This window comes from Gasterosteus aculeatus, chromosome 8, assembly GCF_964276395.1.
Source record: "Gasterosteus aculeatus chromosome 8, fGasAcu3.hap1.1, whole genome shotgun sequence".
NCBI classification, from domain to species: domain Eukaryota; kingdom Metazoa; phylum Chordata; class Actinopteri; order Perciformes; family Gasterosteidae; genus Gasterosteus; species Gasterosteus aculeatus.
The window spans coordinates 17,456,143-17,473,041 of record NC_135695.1 but is presented as its reverse complement, the minus strand read 5'-3'; the positions used below and the strand labels follow the sequence as shown (position 1 = coordinate 17,473,041).

Sequence of the window (16,899 nt, the reverse complement as noted above, 5' to 3'; positions counted from 1 at the left end):
ATTGTAGAAAGATTGTAGGAACTTACAGGATCTGTATTTTTACTATCGCAATATAATGGTAATATGTTTTACTTTATCAATATAATGACTTGGCATCTCATATCTATGAATAATTAGTATCTCATAATTGTGACTTGTCACTAACTGTGTCGGTGTACCTTTTGATAGTCCCTTTTACCGTAAAACCTAGAAAACGAAAATACTCGTTTCTCGTTTTAAAGCATAAACGGTACAACGGAAGTTGGCGGCCGTTTACTCGTTTTTATTTAAAAGCGGTAGAACGGAAGTGGACAGTCTTTTTCTCGTTTTTTCCGTTAAAACCAAAAAAGAGACAGACTGACAACTTTTTACGGTCCATCTCCACGCGATTCACTCCGTCGAACGACAAACGTTTCATCCGGGTGACTAGGGACGACGAAACGAGCGAACCCAACCGGGATCGCAACTTCCGGAGCCACGACGACAGAGAAGAGTGACAGTTGATTTAACCAAAAAACGGCCCTTACGTAGTGACGTCTCAGTCTCTACAACGGGCGGGATATCCGCAGTAGTAAGCTAACTAATAACATGGCGAAGACTTACGATTACTTGTTTAAACTACTTTTAATCGGCGACTCGGGCGTCGGAAAGACCTGCGTGCTATTCCGGTTTTCGGAAGATGCCTTCAACTCAACGTTTATCTCCACGATAGGTGGGTAAAAGTCGTAATATCAGTGTTGTCTTTGCCGAGAAGTGGTGGGAGCAGCCCATCCCGTCTCGCTAATTTGGTGCTAACTTTTCTAGCTAGCATAGATTTTGCGGTGGGCTAGTCAGGAAGCAGCTCGTTAGAAGGCCGTTTCCAGAAGTGACAAATGTATTTTAACCAGTTTCTATAGCTGGAAAGCGTCTGTATGTTTGAGCCGTGAGGGTGGACACTCTACCATCGTTTTAAAATAACCTGAAGGGTTTATATGAACCATCTCCGGTTGAACTAACGAGCCTCAAAGCTGTCAGTGAGCTAACGTTAGTTGGCGTTTTTGTCATGAGTTCCTGTCTGTACTTTCGTAGCAACGTGACATATTCATGAAATCTTCAGCGTGCTTCGAAAGTGAAACATTAATTTTACTGTGTGTGTGCTGCCTTGTCAAGTCGACAGATGAAACATGTGCTTGAATTGAATTCGAAATTGGCATCTCGTTTTCTCCTCAGGTATTGACTTCAAGATCAGAACAATAGAATTAGATGGAAAGAAGATCAAGCTACAGATCTGGTAAGACGGTCACGGTACATTAAAGGCTATTTGTGATGAATGATCATTACACTCAGTTCAACGCAATAGCCTCAAATATAATAGGGATTATTGCATGCATTAGGCTTATATTTATCTATAATACAAATATAAGTCTAAATAAGAAGTATTTTAAACCTTGCAATCGTTTTGTATCCTCTTGTCAACACTATTGACTTCCTGCGTTTCCTTTTTGTTTGATATCAAATCAATTTCCGCTCTGAGTAAGTTTAAATTATTGTTTCTGCCAAATACTAACAAAACCATATTTGTACCAATATATTCTTAGTCAATACTGGCAGATTCGCTTAGTCCCACTTAAAGTTAGATTAGATGATGAACATCTGTGTTTGCTTAGTAGTATTGTGAGACGTTCACTCTCGCACAGACAGTAAACTGACAATGTTAACTTTAAAGTAACATTTTATCTTCTAAACTACATCTGCCTTTAACACAGAGAAAATCGGTTTAATGCGCAATTAGCATTATAGCTACGTCAAGACGATGGAAGGACAACAGTATATATGTTATTCTAATCCATTGCTCATGATCAACAGCAGATGTTCTAAATAGCTGACTCGGGCATCTCTCAAGTCTTGTCCTTGGCTTCCTCAAAATTGCTGCTTGTGCAACTCAAAATAAAACCCACTTGATCCTTGGAGTAGCTGTTTTCCTTTGCATCTGCGCTCTTTGCGTAATGCAAAGATGGCCATCTAGCTGGCTTACACAACCTAGCTAGATTCAGCTGGGGGGAGTAAAATAACACGTGTTTTCTATGCAGGGATACAGCAGGACAAGAGAGGTTCAGGACCATCACGACAGCCTACTACAGAGGAGCCATGGTAGGTTGCATCCTCATCTTACTAACTCACTGCAGTTTGAACACACCTGGGGGATTTGAGACACACTCAATGCATTGTAATAGTATTTTTGTGCCTCCTTTAGTTCAAGTTTAACGGGACGCCTGTGTTTGCATGTCAATCTCAAGTGCATCCCTGTTTCCTATGGAATTTAACCAACATGCTCTTACATCAGGCCGCAGAATCATGTGATCCATCACTAATAAGGGTTGTCGTGGACAGCAGAAAATCACATTAGACACTAGTGTGTATTCATGGACTATTAATAATAAGTAAGGATGGGTGTCTTGTTGGTCTGGCTGGTCACTTGTTTCATGTCGTTTACTCTCCAGGGCATAATGTTAGTGTATGACATCACCAATGAGAAGTCCTTTGACAACATCAAGAACTGGATACGGAATATTGAAGAGGTACATGTTTTACGTTGGTAGAAGTGTTTTTTTGATTTTTCACTCATTTTATACAAAGCTAAAAAGTATGTTTGGCATTCTTTTACTTATCAATTATCCGTCACTTGCTCACTATGCCAAATTATCTTGCCTTACATGTTTTACATTGGTAGACGTGTTTTTCAATTAAAGCTAAAAAGTATGTATTAATCTATGGTATTCTATTATTTATCTGTTCTCTATGCCAAATTATCTCAGCATGCATCAGCAGATGTGGAAAGGATGGTCCTTGGGAACAAATGTGACGTCAATGACAAGCGTCAGGTATCCAAAGAGAAAGGAGAGAAGGTGGGATGATGAAGTTGACATTTTAAATCTTTTTGAGAGCCCTGTTGGGGAAACGTGTTTATTTTCCTGGCTCGTTTTGCTGAATACTGACCCTGATTTGTGTCTCCTGCTGTCAGCTGGCGCTGGAGTACGGCATCAAGTTCATGGAGACCAGTGCAAAGGCCAACATCAACGTCGAGAATGTGAGTTCACGCCGTCACTGCGATTGTTGTCGACTTATTTGACTTTGTACTTTGTGGCACAGAAGAGTTCAGATGAAATATTTTCTTATGATTAAAAATCAGACGTGTACTGTATAGAATTCCCAGTGTGTAGGGAACCTTAATACACACTCAGACCCATTTTCCATCAGCTGATCTATAATCAGCTAATCAGTCCCGAGCCTTTAATACAACAGACAAACTCATTAAACCATTAAAATACAGGCATAATTCTTCAGTAATCATATAATCTGTTTACTGCAAACCCTCAGATTGTGAGCACATATGGAGTTTGTTCTGGTTTTCTTGCAGTTACTTAAACTTACAATCTTTCTTGTCCAAAACCATTGGTCCCAGCAAGAGGACTATCATTAATGTGGTTTGATTTAATAAAAATGGTCTTGTTTTTTGTCTGCAGGCCTTCTTAACCCTCGCCAGAGACATTAAAGCAAAAATGGACAAGAAGCTGGTAAGACCTGTTTTAAATCTATTGCAGCATGTGACGTCATATACTGTTTTAATATTTTTAAAGTGCTCCTAATATGAATTTGTGTTTTCTTACCTGTGTGTATTTCAGGAGGGCAACAACCCGCAAGGCAGCAATCAAGGAGTAAAGATTACAGAACAACCCAAGAAGACCAATTTCTTCCGCTGCACGCTCCTGTGAGGAGACGGAAGCGTCGGCATCCACCTTCGCCTTAATGTGTCCCGCGCTGGACAGAACTGGACAGAGCACACACTGATCTCTTATTTTATTTTTTCAGCCTCTTTCTTTTTTTTTTTTTTTTTTTTTCTTCTTTCTGGCTAAAAGAAAAAACAAGTTTATCGCTTTTTATCTCGGTTCCCTCGACAACTGTGAATCTAGCTGCTGTGGCTTCGGTAAGATGCTAAATCTAAACACGTTAACGGTCCCAACTCGATTCCTTAGATTGTATTTAGACTTGTGAGACAGAAGAAACGGTCTTAATATTCGCAATAATGTCTGATTCCAAGGTTAATTCGTTTCTTGGGGAGGTTTTGGTTATTTGATCATTATTTCTCAAAGTGGCCCAAATTATACTTCCAGAAAAGGTTTCTACTTTAATAGGCTTCCTAATTTTGAATATACTGCCATCTGTTGATTGATGCAGTTTATGTCTTGAAGGTGTGGAGATTACAATCCGAACCTATAAGGCCACATTTGTGTACTGAATTGGTGGCCTGGACTTTTATTTTATCCACGTTAAGTAAATGCAACCTATAAATATTTATCATTGATTAGGATTCACAATATGAAACAATAGTTCACAATATCAACATTGGGGGTTTACACGTCTTCTGACCACCTTTTCTACTTGTGTGTCTCTCGCTTAATTTCATATGCTGAAACATTCCTCTTGTCAAATCAACACGTGTGTTTGTGTGTGTCCTGGATTCAGCCTATTTTAAAGTATTCACATGGTTGCAGTAAGGCTGGGCTCTTGACCCAAGTGTGCTTGTTTTAAGGGAACACACATTCCTTTTTTGTAGTCGCTTTCCTCAGCACTTTAGGTGTTCAGATTTCTATGAATAAGAGCCGGAGTGTTTAATGTGAGGTCTGCGTTTTTATTTGTTGCACTTCAGCAGGTGAACTAGCCGTACGTAGATCTGACACCTGAATGCAGTTACACAGCAGAGGCACAGAAGGCCCCGCGGCAATGATGAGGTCATTGTTTTATGCACCCACACTGCTTCCTGTCGTCAGATCCACTGGGGGAGCACGTACACACGGGCCTTGGATTGGGGCTGTGCTGTAGCAGTATTTATGGCGTGAAACAAAACACATAGCACCAAGTGACAAAGTGCCCTTTTATGTTCTTATTGATTATTATGCACTTTTTCCTGTTCTGTCTCCAAAAAGAAAATGTTCATAACATTTGTTGACTGCTGGTTGCAGTCTCAGGCAAAGAATATTCATGCACAAATTTTCCATGTATTCCTAAAAATCTTTGAGCACTGAACGTTGTCTTTTGAGTAAGTGTGATGGACACATACAGGAGGCCTTTGATTTGGAGCTATTACAACATTCCTATCAATTGACATTTCCCTTTTTTCCGGCCTCTTGTGCATTCGCATCCCTGGTGATGTTTTTAGGAACCCCCCGATGCACTCACCCCTCACCCCTCACCCACCGGGTCTCTCTTCTCCCCCCTCTGGTGGGACAGCCCGTGTCTTGTTATGGTGCAGTATTATGGGCTTCTGAACTATGCATTGTGCGTAGAAACCCTCAGAAGGCTTTGCACATTCGACTTGACGAGCTTCATTTGAGATTAGAAATGAGCAAAGGATTCTTGCGGTTTTTATTTTCTGTCACTCCAAATCCTGTTGTACATGCTGGGTTCAGCCGTTTCGAAGAATAGAATAGGAAATTAATTGCAAGCTGAAATTCCCCTTTGATGTTTTACAGTGAGTGCAGAATCGTTTCTAGTGGTGTCGTTGAATTTACTATTTAACTGTTAACCTGTGGATGTAACTCATTGCCTTTAACGTGGCTTGACTTTTGGCACAATTTCGGTTGAAGTGGCTCGCCCGGGTTACGTCTATCCATTCCTTGATCAAACAGTTGCAATGTCTACGTTAACATATCGTTTGCATCCCTTAACTAAATTTGGATTTCATTGCTGATTGTTGATAGATTTCATGGGAAATAAATGAAATAATTCAGCAATTGTAAATAAGATCTACAATGATTGTACTGAAGGTTCATAAATCTTAGTGATCTACACATTTTGTAGATGTGTGTTTTGATGATTTATTAAAAGAGATTCTTAATTAAATGGTTTTCTTTTTTTTCCTTCAAGTGGATCACCTCACCTCTTTATTGTGGGGAAATTCATTTAGATGATTATTTTAGTATTCCAGAGTAGTCAGACAAGTTATTTAGCTTTATTAAGAAACAAATAGTAATGGTATTAAATAGTATCTAAGACTACTGACTTATAGAAAAATATTTTGCATTGCTTAAGTTGCGTGCAGTATTTCCCCATTTTTCATTTAGACTGTCAACACTTGAGGAAACTTACCAAAGTGTTTTTTTTTAATTTTTGTGACTCTGGGACGTTATGTCCAGAAAGTTCCGGTCTGGTGCTTCCTCTCTGACTACATCAGAAATAAGCTTATGGTAATTTGTACGACAGCTTTCTTATTTCCTTTAAAACTCCAACATATCAGGCGACTAATCGAGGACTCGCTTTGAAGTGACGGGGCCTCAGTGAGACATCACTGCCACTCATCACTACACCTTCACAACGCTGTACTTTCTGTGATGACAGATTGGATTCTAACCTGTGACTTTCCACCCACCTCGGTGCTCTGAACTACAAACAAACGGAAGGTGGCGTGACGGCCGTCGAGGGGCGGAACCGAAACCTCTCATTTCACACTTACTTCACTCACTCACCGCGCACACCTGTAATGTTGTGATATTCCTCTCTGGGCGCCGTTCTAATAATAGTCTTCTCTGAATGTGACTGGTAAACAGCTGCTCACAAAGGTGTGAGTTTAGACTCCGCCCCCAGATAAAGTAGTCAGGTGAGTGAGACGCGCTGTGTCATTTTTGTCAGGGAAGCTGCCCGAGGAAAGGTGAGCACCGTTTGCTGAATGTAGAAATCTGTAGTTTAGTTTGCAAATACGGTGTTCTCAGTCTACAAATGCTAAATTTAATTTAATAAATTTGATCAAAGCTATTTTGCCTTCTGTAATTTGAGTAGTGAAAATTGGGAAAGTAGAACAACGTCCTTAAAGCTTTTGTCTATTTTTTTAAGTCGTTCCACAGTGGAACAATGTTCACAGTACATCACTCCAGATATGTGTAACTGAACAATAAGCAGACAACATGGAAAAGGAAAAATGTCATCACATCATTGGCGTCTGATCGTTATCAATACATTATCCTAAATGCAGTGATCTTTGTCGACCAGCAGCTCGTACATGTGTGCGAGGTTCGTATCGTACCCAATGCACCTGTTCTCCTGAGCTGTAACTCAAAGAGATCTCAACTTTGCAACAGACGGAGGATTAAATGAGTCTTGTCCCGGGACGATGGAGCGCAGCCAGGGGTCACAGGGGGCACAGCACGATGCCATCGCCTGGTTCACAGAGTCCCAGCACCGGCTTGTGATCAGGAACGGCGTCGTCCCAGAATGGTTTCATGGCATCGTTTCCAGGAAGTAAGTGTATTGCTGCCCTCATCTGCAGCAGTGGATGTCAGCCGGGGAGGAATGTTGAGAGCCGTGTTTTTTAAAAACATGATAAAGGCACCAGTGTTGTGTATTCTGTGTTTTTATTTTTGTTATTTTCAGTGAATTTTTACGCTGCTTAATATATATGATGTTAAAGTCCGGTTAAAAGCAGCACAACACCAATTGTAAAAGTTTAAATGTGCCTTCTACTTTGTAGAGATCAACACAAAAGAAGGACTCAAAAGGAGTAGAAAGAAAGTATGACAATAAACAGTTGAATGTTAAATTCTGTTCTATTTCCAGGAAGTAAAAATGAATTTTAAGGAAGTTCTTTGCAACCACATGCAGATGAATGGTCACTATTGCAAACCCCCCTCAGTAGAGCATGTGCTCCTTTAACTGGCGTTTGGCTTTGAAAAAAACAATTACATGTAACCGGAATTAGAAGAAGCATTCCGAGTGAAAAGAACGAGCAAAACTGAAGCGCGCACCTTTTTATCTACAAGAACAAAACATTGATTATAGACGTATTGCGTGTGATGTAGCTGGAAGCCTCGTGTAATAATAAAACTCTTCCTCCACACCCAGTTTACACATTACACATTTCAAACCGTATAATCATTAATAGCATCGTGTACTCCACCTGTCTAGTGACAGTTCTATTGCTCAGTGTCCTTTTTTTAATTGATGTTTACGTCCTATAAGAGAATGTTCTCATGTACTGAACACTAAGCTGTTTCCTAAGAATTAAAGATGATAAATGGGAGACTTTCACTGATTTCCAGCTCCGGTTCACACGTCAGACCATTTGCAGATGAAAGTACATGTGTCGTCTTTGTGTGCCATTTGCATACGTTTTGTTTGTGCAGGGAGGCAGAGGAACGGCTGATGTCCAAGCCTCCTGGCTACTTCCTCATCCGCCTCGGTGAGAGCCGGGTCGGCTACTCTCTCTCTTACCGGTGGGCTTCCGTTCAACGTTCCACACCCAACGTTCCTCCCCGTTCGGTCCGACGGTTCGATGACCCTACCTCTCTCTCTCTCTCTCTCTCTCTCTCTCTCCGTCTCCTTGTGGATCAGTGCCGAGGACCGCTGCCGGCACTTCATGATTGACGCCTCGGAGGACGGCCAGTACAACATCGTAGGGGACAGCAGGCATCACCGTTGCCTGCAGGACATGGTGGACTTTCACAGACGGACTCCCATCAGGCCTTTCAGTGAGTTGCTGACTGTCCCCATTGAACAGGTGAGTAGTGGACACAGGTGTCACGAGTTTGTGGACGTCATTGAGTGTAACCCATCCAGACCACCACTATATCTGCTTATTGGCCGGCCAGCTCTGTCTCGTCTTTCTCTCTTTCTGTCTCTGATCTCACTGAAGATGACGGAAAACAAGTCCGACTACGCGGAGTTGGTGTTTCCCCAAAGAAGTCAGAACGGCGACATGAATTGTTTGCCAACCAACTCGCTGCATTCGAGCTTATGTCACCCGTCATCCCAAGAAGAAGTCCCACCTGCCCTTTCTTCTGGAACAAATGGCTCCAGAGTCTGGCTTCCGGGTCGGCTTTACCCTAATCTGGAAGAAGAGATCCCACGAGCCGCGCTCCCTCTTCCAGCCCAGGTCAAACATTTTTTTATAGAAGCTTCCTGAACTTAAAAATACTTTTTTCAGATCAAGGTCAAGGACATTTCTGAGGAGTTTTGTTGCATCCAGCTTCCTGTTTCTGAAGGTCTCATAAGGACACATTGCTACATTCGGTTTTCTCCTGACTTTTGAACAGTTACGGTTGTTTTCCATGAGATTTTTCTGTTTCACTCAATTGAAGTGGGCTCGGGAAGAAAAATGTCTTGATAACTTCTGTGCACAAATCAAATACAAAGCAAACGTAAAAACAAAATCAGATGACAGTTGTGGGTGTTATTATGGTTCACTTCAAGGCCGCTGTCAATCAAACCTGATAAGAACACACCAACGCAGTCCAGACAAAGCTGAATATGAACGTTGTCTTGTTTGTTTAGCCATGATTTTTAAAGATCTTGTCCTCTATTTGTTCCCTTTTATATGTTCTCACAAACGTCCACGTTGTACGTTTCGTGTTCACAATCTACAGCCTGTGACCGGAAGGAGATGCACGTCCGGCGACCCTCCGCCTGCGCAGCCTCCTCGGGTCCCCGCTCGGGCCTCCCTGCCTTTACCGAAACGAGACATTGCGGCCGCTCAGAACCCCCTCGGCGGCGGCGTCCCGTTCGCAAAGAACCAGGAGGCGAAGGCCTCGGTCGCCTCCAACCTGAAGAACCTCAAGAAGAGGCTCTTGAAGAAGAAAAGCCTGTCGCAGGACTACGCCAAGGAGACTGAGAGGGGTGGAACAGCTGGGAACGAGTACCAGTCTATCACGGAGCTGCGGACCTCCGATTCCCAAACGTCACAGAGCTGCACCAATGTGGAACTGACTAAAGGAGAGTTACCTTACGAATACCTTCCACCTCCACCTTTTGCTCCAGGCTTTTGATGCACCACTGCCACCCTACAAATATAATGTACAGATGGATCAAACACTAAAGTGCGGGCAGGACAAAAGCATGATGCGAAATAAAAGCAGGAGCTTGAATCGGTCCTCCCAAAAGGATAAGGTTTCGAAAAGGATCTTAAAGGTTTGACTGCTGTCTTTGTGTGACTGTAATTAGACTGTGGAATGCTTTATCTTTAGTTTATTTTAGACAACAGATGAACATTGTTGCAAAAGGAGAAGTAGGGCAAAGCTGAAATGTTCTTATCTGTCTCATTGTGATGTAATAGATGGACAGGTATCTGTCGGAAACGTGATGCAGGGCATGCAAATCAGAAATGTCAGTCACTTTGAATACAGGAGACTAATATTAGTACTGTAAAACATCTAGAACATTTGCTCTTTATAATTTATACAACTTGATTATTGTTACGAAGCCTCTCATTTACTTAAATAGCTGAGCTATTAAATAACTTTTGAACCGTCTTGTATGAGCTTATGAGCTTCTTCCTTCTGTACTTCCCTTCTCACTATTGTCATTGCATGTCATGTCTTCATGTGCCGGTCCATTTCTATCCCGTGCGTGCGTGCGTGCGTGCGTGTGTGTGTGTGTCATTTTACTGTGGATGTTCTCGTAATGTAACAAAGTAGTACTTTAAGGATGCTATGACTTTCTTGTTGCCTTCAATAATTGGATTGATTATTGAGTCATTTTTCAGTTTGATATGTTTAACAATAGAAGAGGTTGTCATACAAAACCAGTAGAAACAACTTGTGTCATTGTAGACTTTCAACAAGTGGGAAATGGACATGATTTTACAATGTAAAGGTTTTCCATTCCCACTCCGGTCCTAAATGTTTCATAGTATAAACGTTTGTTTTGTTTTTAAAATGAGTATATATAAGAGTACAATATAAGAAACTGTGGATGGTGAGGGAAATGGTATGTAATGAATATGAAGGCTGTGGTGGCGCCACTGAAGGGAAACACTTGAAGATTGTGAGTTAATGAAAACGTTGTTGGTTAATGTTAAAATAAAGCAAAGTAAAAATCCATACATCTGTTCAAAATGTTCCCCTTTTTTTGGAAACTTCCTTGCTGGTTGAGACAAAACAGCCAGGCGGATTGAGAACAATAGGAATGACGAACCACCAGATGTCTGTGTTTATTATCTCATTTTCAATTCAGCAATTTTATTTATTGGCATTTTAGATATATTACATAGATCACAATGTAATATATCTAAAATGCCAATAAATAAAATGTATTTATTGGCACATACTTTTTTTTTCTAAATTATAAAAATAACTTCATTATGTCGTTCTTTGCAATGATTTAATCACCCATTAGCTCTTTGTAAAGACACCCATTGCCACCAGAGGGCCACCGTAGTTGAAAACGAAGGGCTGAACTGGTAGACTTAGCAATTCCCAAACACAAGCAAATACGATAATTGATTTACAGCCCTTCATTACTCTCTATGCCAAATGTGAAGCGGTTCATCTATTGATTACTAATTCTGTCTCTCCGTTTTTGCCAATAAGAACCAATATCTCTCATCATTCAAGCTGACTACCAAGTCCTCTCGACTCTACATGATTCAAGTCACAATCAAGCATTTTTAACTCATACTGACGCGACGCCGTTTGTAAAGCTCTGCGTAAATCGATCCACTTCTCACGACGCACATCGTAACGCCTCTTGGGAGCCTTCAAGACCGTACAGGTGTGACGACATCATGTCTCAGAACACGTCGTGAAAGTTGGTTTTAAGGAACGCCCAGCCAAGGGTTGTGACTACACTTCCGGCGAGAGTTGGATTTGTAATGCAAGCTTCTTCTTTTTTTTAAGCGTCAATGGGGGGCAATAGACAACCCTTAAACACCGCCCCTGCCCGGCTAGCCCGTGCTACAAAACGCACACACCGAATAAGCTCGGGAGCGAGGTGACGTCATCTGGGAAGCAGTTGATTTCCAGACAGCGACCCGCCGCTCATGTTGTGACCTGGGAAGTTGCACCACTTTCGAGGGCTCCTTCTTTTTCGTCACTTGAACCAACAAGTGTGCGCCTTCGTTGCCCTAAAAAGGCGAAAAGTCGTAGCGAAAACATGTCCAAGTACATCCCGGGGCAGCCGCTGACCGCTGTTGTGGTAAGTTTGGTCTGCGTCCATTCAGCGGCTCTCTATTGTTCGGCCCGACGGGTCGGACGCTCGCGTGCAGCTTCGTCGGCGCAAAAAAAAAACCTCGGAATTTAACGAAACTTTGCAAACGTAACGTTAATTCACACCTCGGTCGTTAACGTGAGCCGAGCCGTGTCACACCGACTGGAATGTTACTTTTTCTTTGTTTATCTAAAGGGGCTACAGGGCGAAGCTAGCCGTCTCTCTCCTCCCTCCCGCCCGCCCTGGGTTCGGTCTAACAGGGAGGCGCCCGCTTGCCTTTCTCACCTTTTCCAAAGGTGTCTTCGGTGCGGCCGTCTAGTTTACACCGGGAGGGAGGCTGTCGAATGCTGCATACGTCACAAGTCAGACCGCACGGCTCTTTAACACACGTGGTGTCCCCATCAGCGAGACCCAGTCTTCCGGTTGACTTCCATTTGTTCTGTTGTCGACTTTTAACACAACGCTGCACAATGTAACTGCGGTTGGGTTGAATTTGTGTTTGTGCGATTGGCCTCGAGAGATGCAGAAATTGTCTCCGTTACAAATGGAGGGCTGTGTGGACACATCTGGCTGACATCTGTGTGCACAAACCGTTATGTATCTGCAAAGGGATGTATTGGCCTGCCAAATGTATGTTTCTAATATTCATTTCCAGTGAATAATACTAATAGAATTTAGTTAAACACATGTAGAAACAAGTCGTATCATATACTTATTTACTGACTGTATTAAAACCGCCTTAGAAGTCCTCAGGCTTCATTGTATCAGCCACACCACTCAGAATGTCATGTCATTCATCACCACACACACACACACACACACACACACACACACACACACACACACACACACACACACACACACACACACACACAGGCGGCCTTTGTGTCGAGGAGTGTTGTGAAGAGGCGCCGCGCTCGGAGTCATCCATCTGGTGGTTGGTGAGCCTGCAGCTGTTTGTCTGTGTCATGGCGGGCAGGGCCTCAATCACTTGGCAAAAGCCAGAGAAGCCCACCGTTTGTCATGAGTTTACTTTTTTTTTTAAATGTTGTGGCAGGTGCTTTAGCTGGATCTTACCGTGGCCGTCAACAGTCCTTTTCCTCCTGAATTTGGACACCTTCAAAACTGACAACCAACACACCCTCCGTACATGTACATGAGCGCATGTTAAATGACCACCGTGAAGTTCACGTGGCAGTTATGGTTAAAGACCACATGAGACCACCCAGAGGGACACACTTCTTTTTGAGAGAATGTGTGTTTGTTCACTTGTTTCCGGACCAGATTTTTTTTTTCTTTACCAACAGGAACGAATTGAAATCCAGAAGTTGCGACAAGGAGACAATCTGATCCTGGGCTTCAGCATCGGCGGAGGGATCGACCAGGATCCCGGACAGAATCCCTTCACCAATGACAAGACTGACAAAGTAAGTCTGTTTGTGTGCGTCAACCTGCTTATGTACTACAATTGAATGGGTGGCGACAGAATCAATATCTCTTTATCTACCACGACATTAACTGATATTGGATAATTTATTCAAAATCAAACATTTAAAGGTTGAACTGATGTTTGTTTCATTAAAATAATAATAAGTGAAGTTATTGGCCTCTAACCTTTTGACCTTTCACGCTTTCCTTTAGATATTGTTGACATATTTAACCACAGAACTTTGCAGGTGCTCTTATCTCATCTACACAACTTAATACTTGAGACTTCACCCACCTCAAAAGAAGTTTAGTTTAATCGGCGAGGCTTATCACAACTTCATCATTGACGTCACGCAGGTTGCTTAGTAATGTCATTCCCGACTGTTTCAAGACCTCCAAGCACCTTGGATAAAAGGATGACAGCGCTAAGGTGGGCGCTCTCCAGACCTTACATGTGCAGCGCCCCAAATAATACCCTTATTTGTGTTACCAATTCAATAAAATGAATGAATAGTAATTCTATTAACAGTGAAGGCAGGACCGCGTTTATTTGCTTTGTTTCTTTTTAATGTTTTTTCCTCTTTTTTTATTTTTTATTTTTTTAGATCTGTATATTTGTTATTCATACATGATCATATGAGATGGTGAATTTGTTTGGGTTTTTCCCCACAGGGCATCTACGTGACGAGGATAACGGAGAAGGGACCAGCCGACGTGGCGGGTTTGAGGGAGGGAGACAAGATAATGCAGGTGGGCGGTGTGAGCCAAGCTTTGCTTCACTTCCACAAGGTGGCACCATGCGTACACTAGGAGCAATGCTCGGCTTCTTAAATTAAATCCCCCCCCCCCCCTCCCCCTCCCAAGGTTAACGGCTGGGACATGACCATGGTGACCCACGATAAGGCCCGTAAAACACTAACGAAGAAGAACCAGGACGTGGTGCGGCTGCTGGTAACCAGGAGGTCGCTGGAGGAAGCCGTCAAACAATCTATGGGGAAGAAACAGTAACTGCACCGCTTGCAACCACCCAACCCCCTCGTACACCGTACACGGTGTCACCGTGGCCTTTATTACTACGTCCTTTTATAACTACGCTTTTTGAGGACTTTCCATGAAATAATGCTTCCATATCGCTCTTCTACACATGAATTCTAATTTAATCATGTCACAGCGTTCTTGATTATTCCTTCTCTCCGTTGAGATATTTGCCAAATATCCTCATATCCGTGCTTGACTCAAGCTTTTCGGGAACAAACCTACTCTTGATCCTTTTTTTGCGTTCAGCCGAACCAAAGTTGTTCTTTGATGGTTTGGACACATCAAGGATGTTCATTGTGTCGTCTCATTGAAATAACACTATTGTTTTGCTGTCATTCAGAATACAGCATCAAATGCCAAAGTCAAAGCCATTGGGAAGTGATCAAAATACTGTAATGTAATGTAAAATACTATTTGTAATCACTGTTAGACACAATGATTTAATACTTGCACATTTTTTTTTTCACAATTTTTTTTACTAATGTTATTTCACAAATTTATAATTTCACCCATGTATCCAGGTGTTATTTCACTAATTAATTATTATTTTACACACGTATCTTTCTTTTTGTATTAGTTTTTTTGTTATTACTATAACCTCTTTGCGTCTGCTAAAAAAGCAAAATGCAAACATCTTCCCAAGTCACACTAATTGCGTCTCACTCTAACAACACTACATAAGCTGGACCTACTTGTGGATTAACTTTCCTCTGATCCCTCAGCAAGGGGCAGTTGGTCATTTGGTGTTTTGGTGCAAGTAAACCCACTAGTTACACACTGGAACCGGCTACATTTAGTTTATTGTAGAAACTGTAAACATGGGAGAGTGAGTTGATAACTGGACTGCACACCAGATTCATACTTAATCCGTTCAGTGAACTTATTTATTTTTCTGCAACACTACAATGATTTACTGCCTCTACTGTTCTGCATTATTCGAGATGAGTAAGAAAATGACAATACTAATGTTAAAGCCTTGGGTGATTTTAGTGTGTAAAAAGTTTTTATGACTTTTTTTCAAAATGACTAAAAAGAGAGGTATGAATATACATTTAATCAACATTATTCTGAAGACAGAATAATATTTAAAATGTAAAGAAAGGTACAGTATCTCTCAGTGTATTCTTACCTGTAAAATAAAGAACCAATGGAATCAGTAGTGTAGTTTTACAATGAACCATTTTGGAATGAACCTTTTTGATACTTGTGAGACTATTCAATTAACCTAAACATTTTGTAATCACTCATCACAGATCATGTTTAATCTTATTTTTTCCCCCCCACCTAACAATGTGAAAGCATAACTAAAGGAAGAAACCCACTTTTGTTTACCAAACACACATAGTTGTTTTTTCATATGCTGTTAATTCGGGGGTTACGTACCACCTTGTTTTGAATGTCAATGACTCATTTAGAAATGAGTGAACAAAATGAGACAAATCACTTGTAGTATTTCCTGTATGAATTATATCAAACATGTAAATGAACTACCAGCAGTTTTGCATTTGATTGTATCCATTTTTTGTACGAATTCTTCACAGATAATACAAGACTGAAAGCAAAATATGATTCTCTCCTCTTTATTGATAATGCACCAATAAAGTACCAATGCACAACAGTATTTTTCTACCCTTCTTCACGCTGCAAAGCCTCTTTTTTTTAGCATGCAGCACACTGTCGCCAGTATGAAGGAATCAGCTGACATTTCAAAGTGAAGAACCCATTCCCTGACCTTTCTGTGTGGCCAAGGTATTTTGATGCAGAGGGCAAATCGCTACTTTCATCTCTTGAATATGTGAGTCTGGAACCAATCACACGCCTTTGAACCGAGGACATCGGGGTGGTCGGGGGGGGGACTGTCCAAGAGGCCGCAAAATTAGAAAAAACTATAAATGAAAGCTTGTGAGAACAGGGCTGATAAGAGTTAGTTTAGCTTTTGCTATGGCAGGTGGCAATACTTTGATATATCAATATATTGATATTAAATTGATATCAAACTGATTAGATATCGTCTGAGGTCTTGCATATTGCAATCTGTGTTGTCTTCTGGTTTTACACTGAAGTGAAGTATTTTATCAAAAAAAATTGTGCGATCTTCTTCATCTTGCCCAAACCCAGTAGCACACTATCGTCACTTTTCTAACACCCAAACAAGTCGGAGCTGAATTTGCTGCGTAAAGATTTTTAAACTCTTAAAATATGAGCCCCCCTGTGTCCCATTATGGGAGGGGTTCGAATTTAGGGCAAAGCTGTGCTAATATCCCCCTTTGTGAAATAATTGATGAGCCAACCTTGTGTGTGTGTGTGTGTGTGTTATTTTTGTGCCAGGGACAGAGGGAAGCATGCTCCATTCCACTTGCCTTGGCAGCATACTATTATATGAGACAATAAAGTGGATGCACAAACATCTTGGCCGGTACTCACCAATACCACACAATATGTAAACGTTGCATGTTGCTAGGTAACTAATGGGCAGGATGAACTGCGTGCTGTAATTTCACCGGG

At 41.6% G+C, this 16,899-nt stretch overlaps 3 protein-coding genes across 6 annotated transcripts; all 3 read left to right on the top strand.

The window, feature by feature from the left end:
• The first annotated feature begins 107 nt into the window (after positions 1-107).
• On the top strand, positions 108-5,859 carry LOC120824247 (ras-related protein Rab-8A). Its single transcript, XM_040184932.2, has 8 exons — positions 108-691; positions 1,189-1,249; positions 2,049-2,109; positions 2,460-2,537; positions 2,775-2,864; positions 2,981-3,046; positions 3,483-3,533; positions 3,642-5,859. The coding sequence occupies exons 1-8, from the start codon at positions 568-570 to the stop codon at positions 3,729-3,731; spliced, it is 621 nt and encodes a 206-aa protein (XP_040040866.1). The 5' UTR covers positions 108-567; the 3' UTR covers positions 3,732-5,859.
• Positions 5,860-6,432: 573 nt separating this feature from the next.
• Positions 6,433-10,823, top strand: hsh2d (hematopoietic SH2 domain containing). 4 transcript variants are annotated; one of them, XM_078108469.1, is made up of 6 exons: positions 6,433-6,613; positions 7,092-7,251; positions 8,133-8,222; positions 8,341-8,506; positions 8,642-8,881; positions 9,372-10,823. In XM_078108469.1, the coding sequence occupies exons 2-6, from the start codon at positions 7,124-7,126 to the stop codon at positions 9,768-9,770; spliced, it is 1,023 nt and encodes a 340-aa protein (XP_077964595.1). In that variant the 5' UTR covers positions 6,433-6,613; positions 7,092-7,123; the 3' UTR covers positions 9,771-10,823. The 4 variants fall into 4 exon arrangements, with proteins under 4 accessions (XP_077964595.1, XP_040040858.2, XP_040040857.2 ...); XM_040184924.2 differs by having other exon boundaries at positions 6,459-6,664; XM_040184923.2 differs by having other exon boundaries at positions 6,483-6,613; positions 8,341-8,881.
• A 604-nt stretch (positions 10,824-11,427) lies between these two features.
• On the top strand, positions 11,428-16,015 carry tax1bp3 (Tax1 (human T-cell leukemia virus type I) binding protein 3). Its single transcript, XM_040184933.2, has 4 exons — positions 11,428-11,916; positions 13,236-13,355; positions 14,029-14,106; positions 14,221-16,015. Exons 1-4 carry the CDS (start codon positions 11,875-11,877, stop codon positions 14,362-14,364), a joined length of 384 nt encoding a protein of 127 aa, XP_040040867.2. The 5' UTR covers positions 11,428-11,874; the 3' UTR covers positions 14,365-16,015.
• The last annotated feature ends 884 nt before the right edge of the window (positions 16,016-16,899 follow it).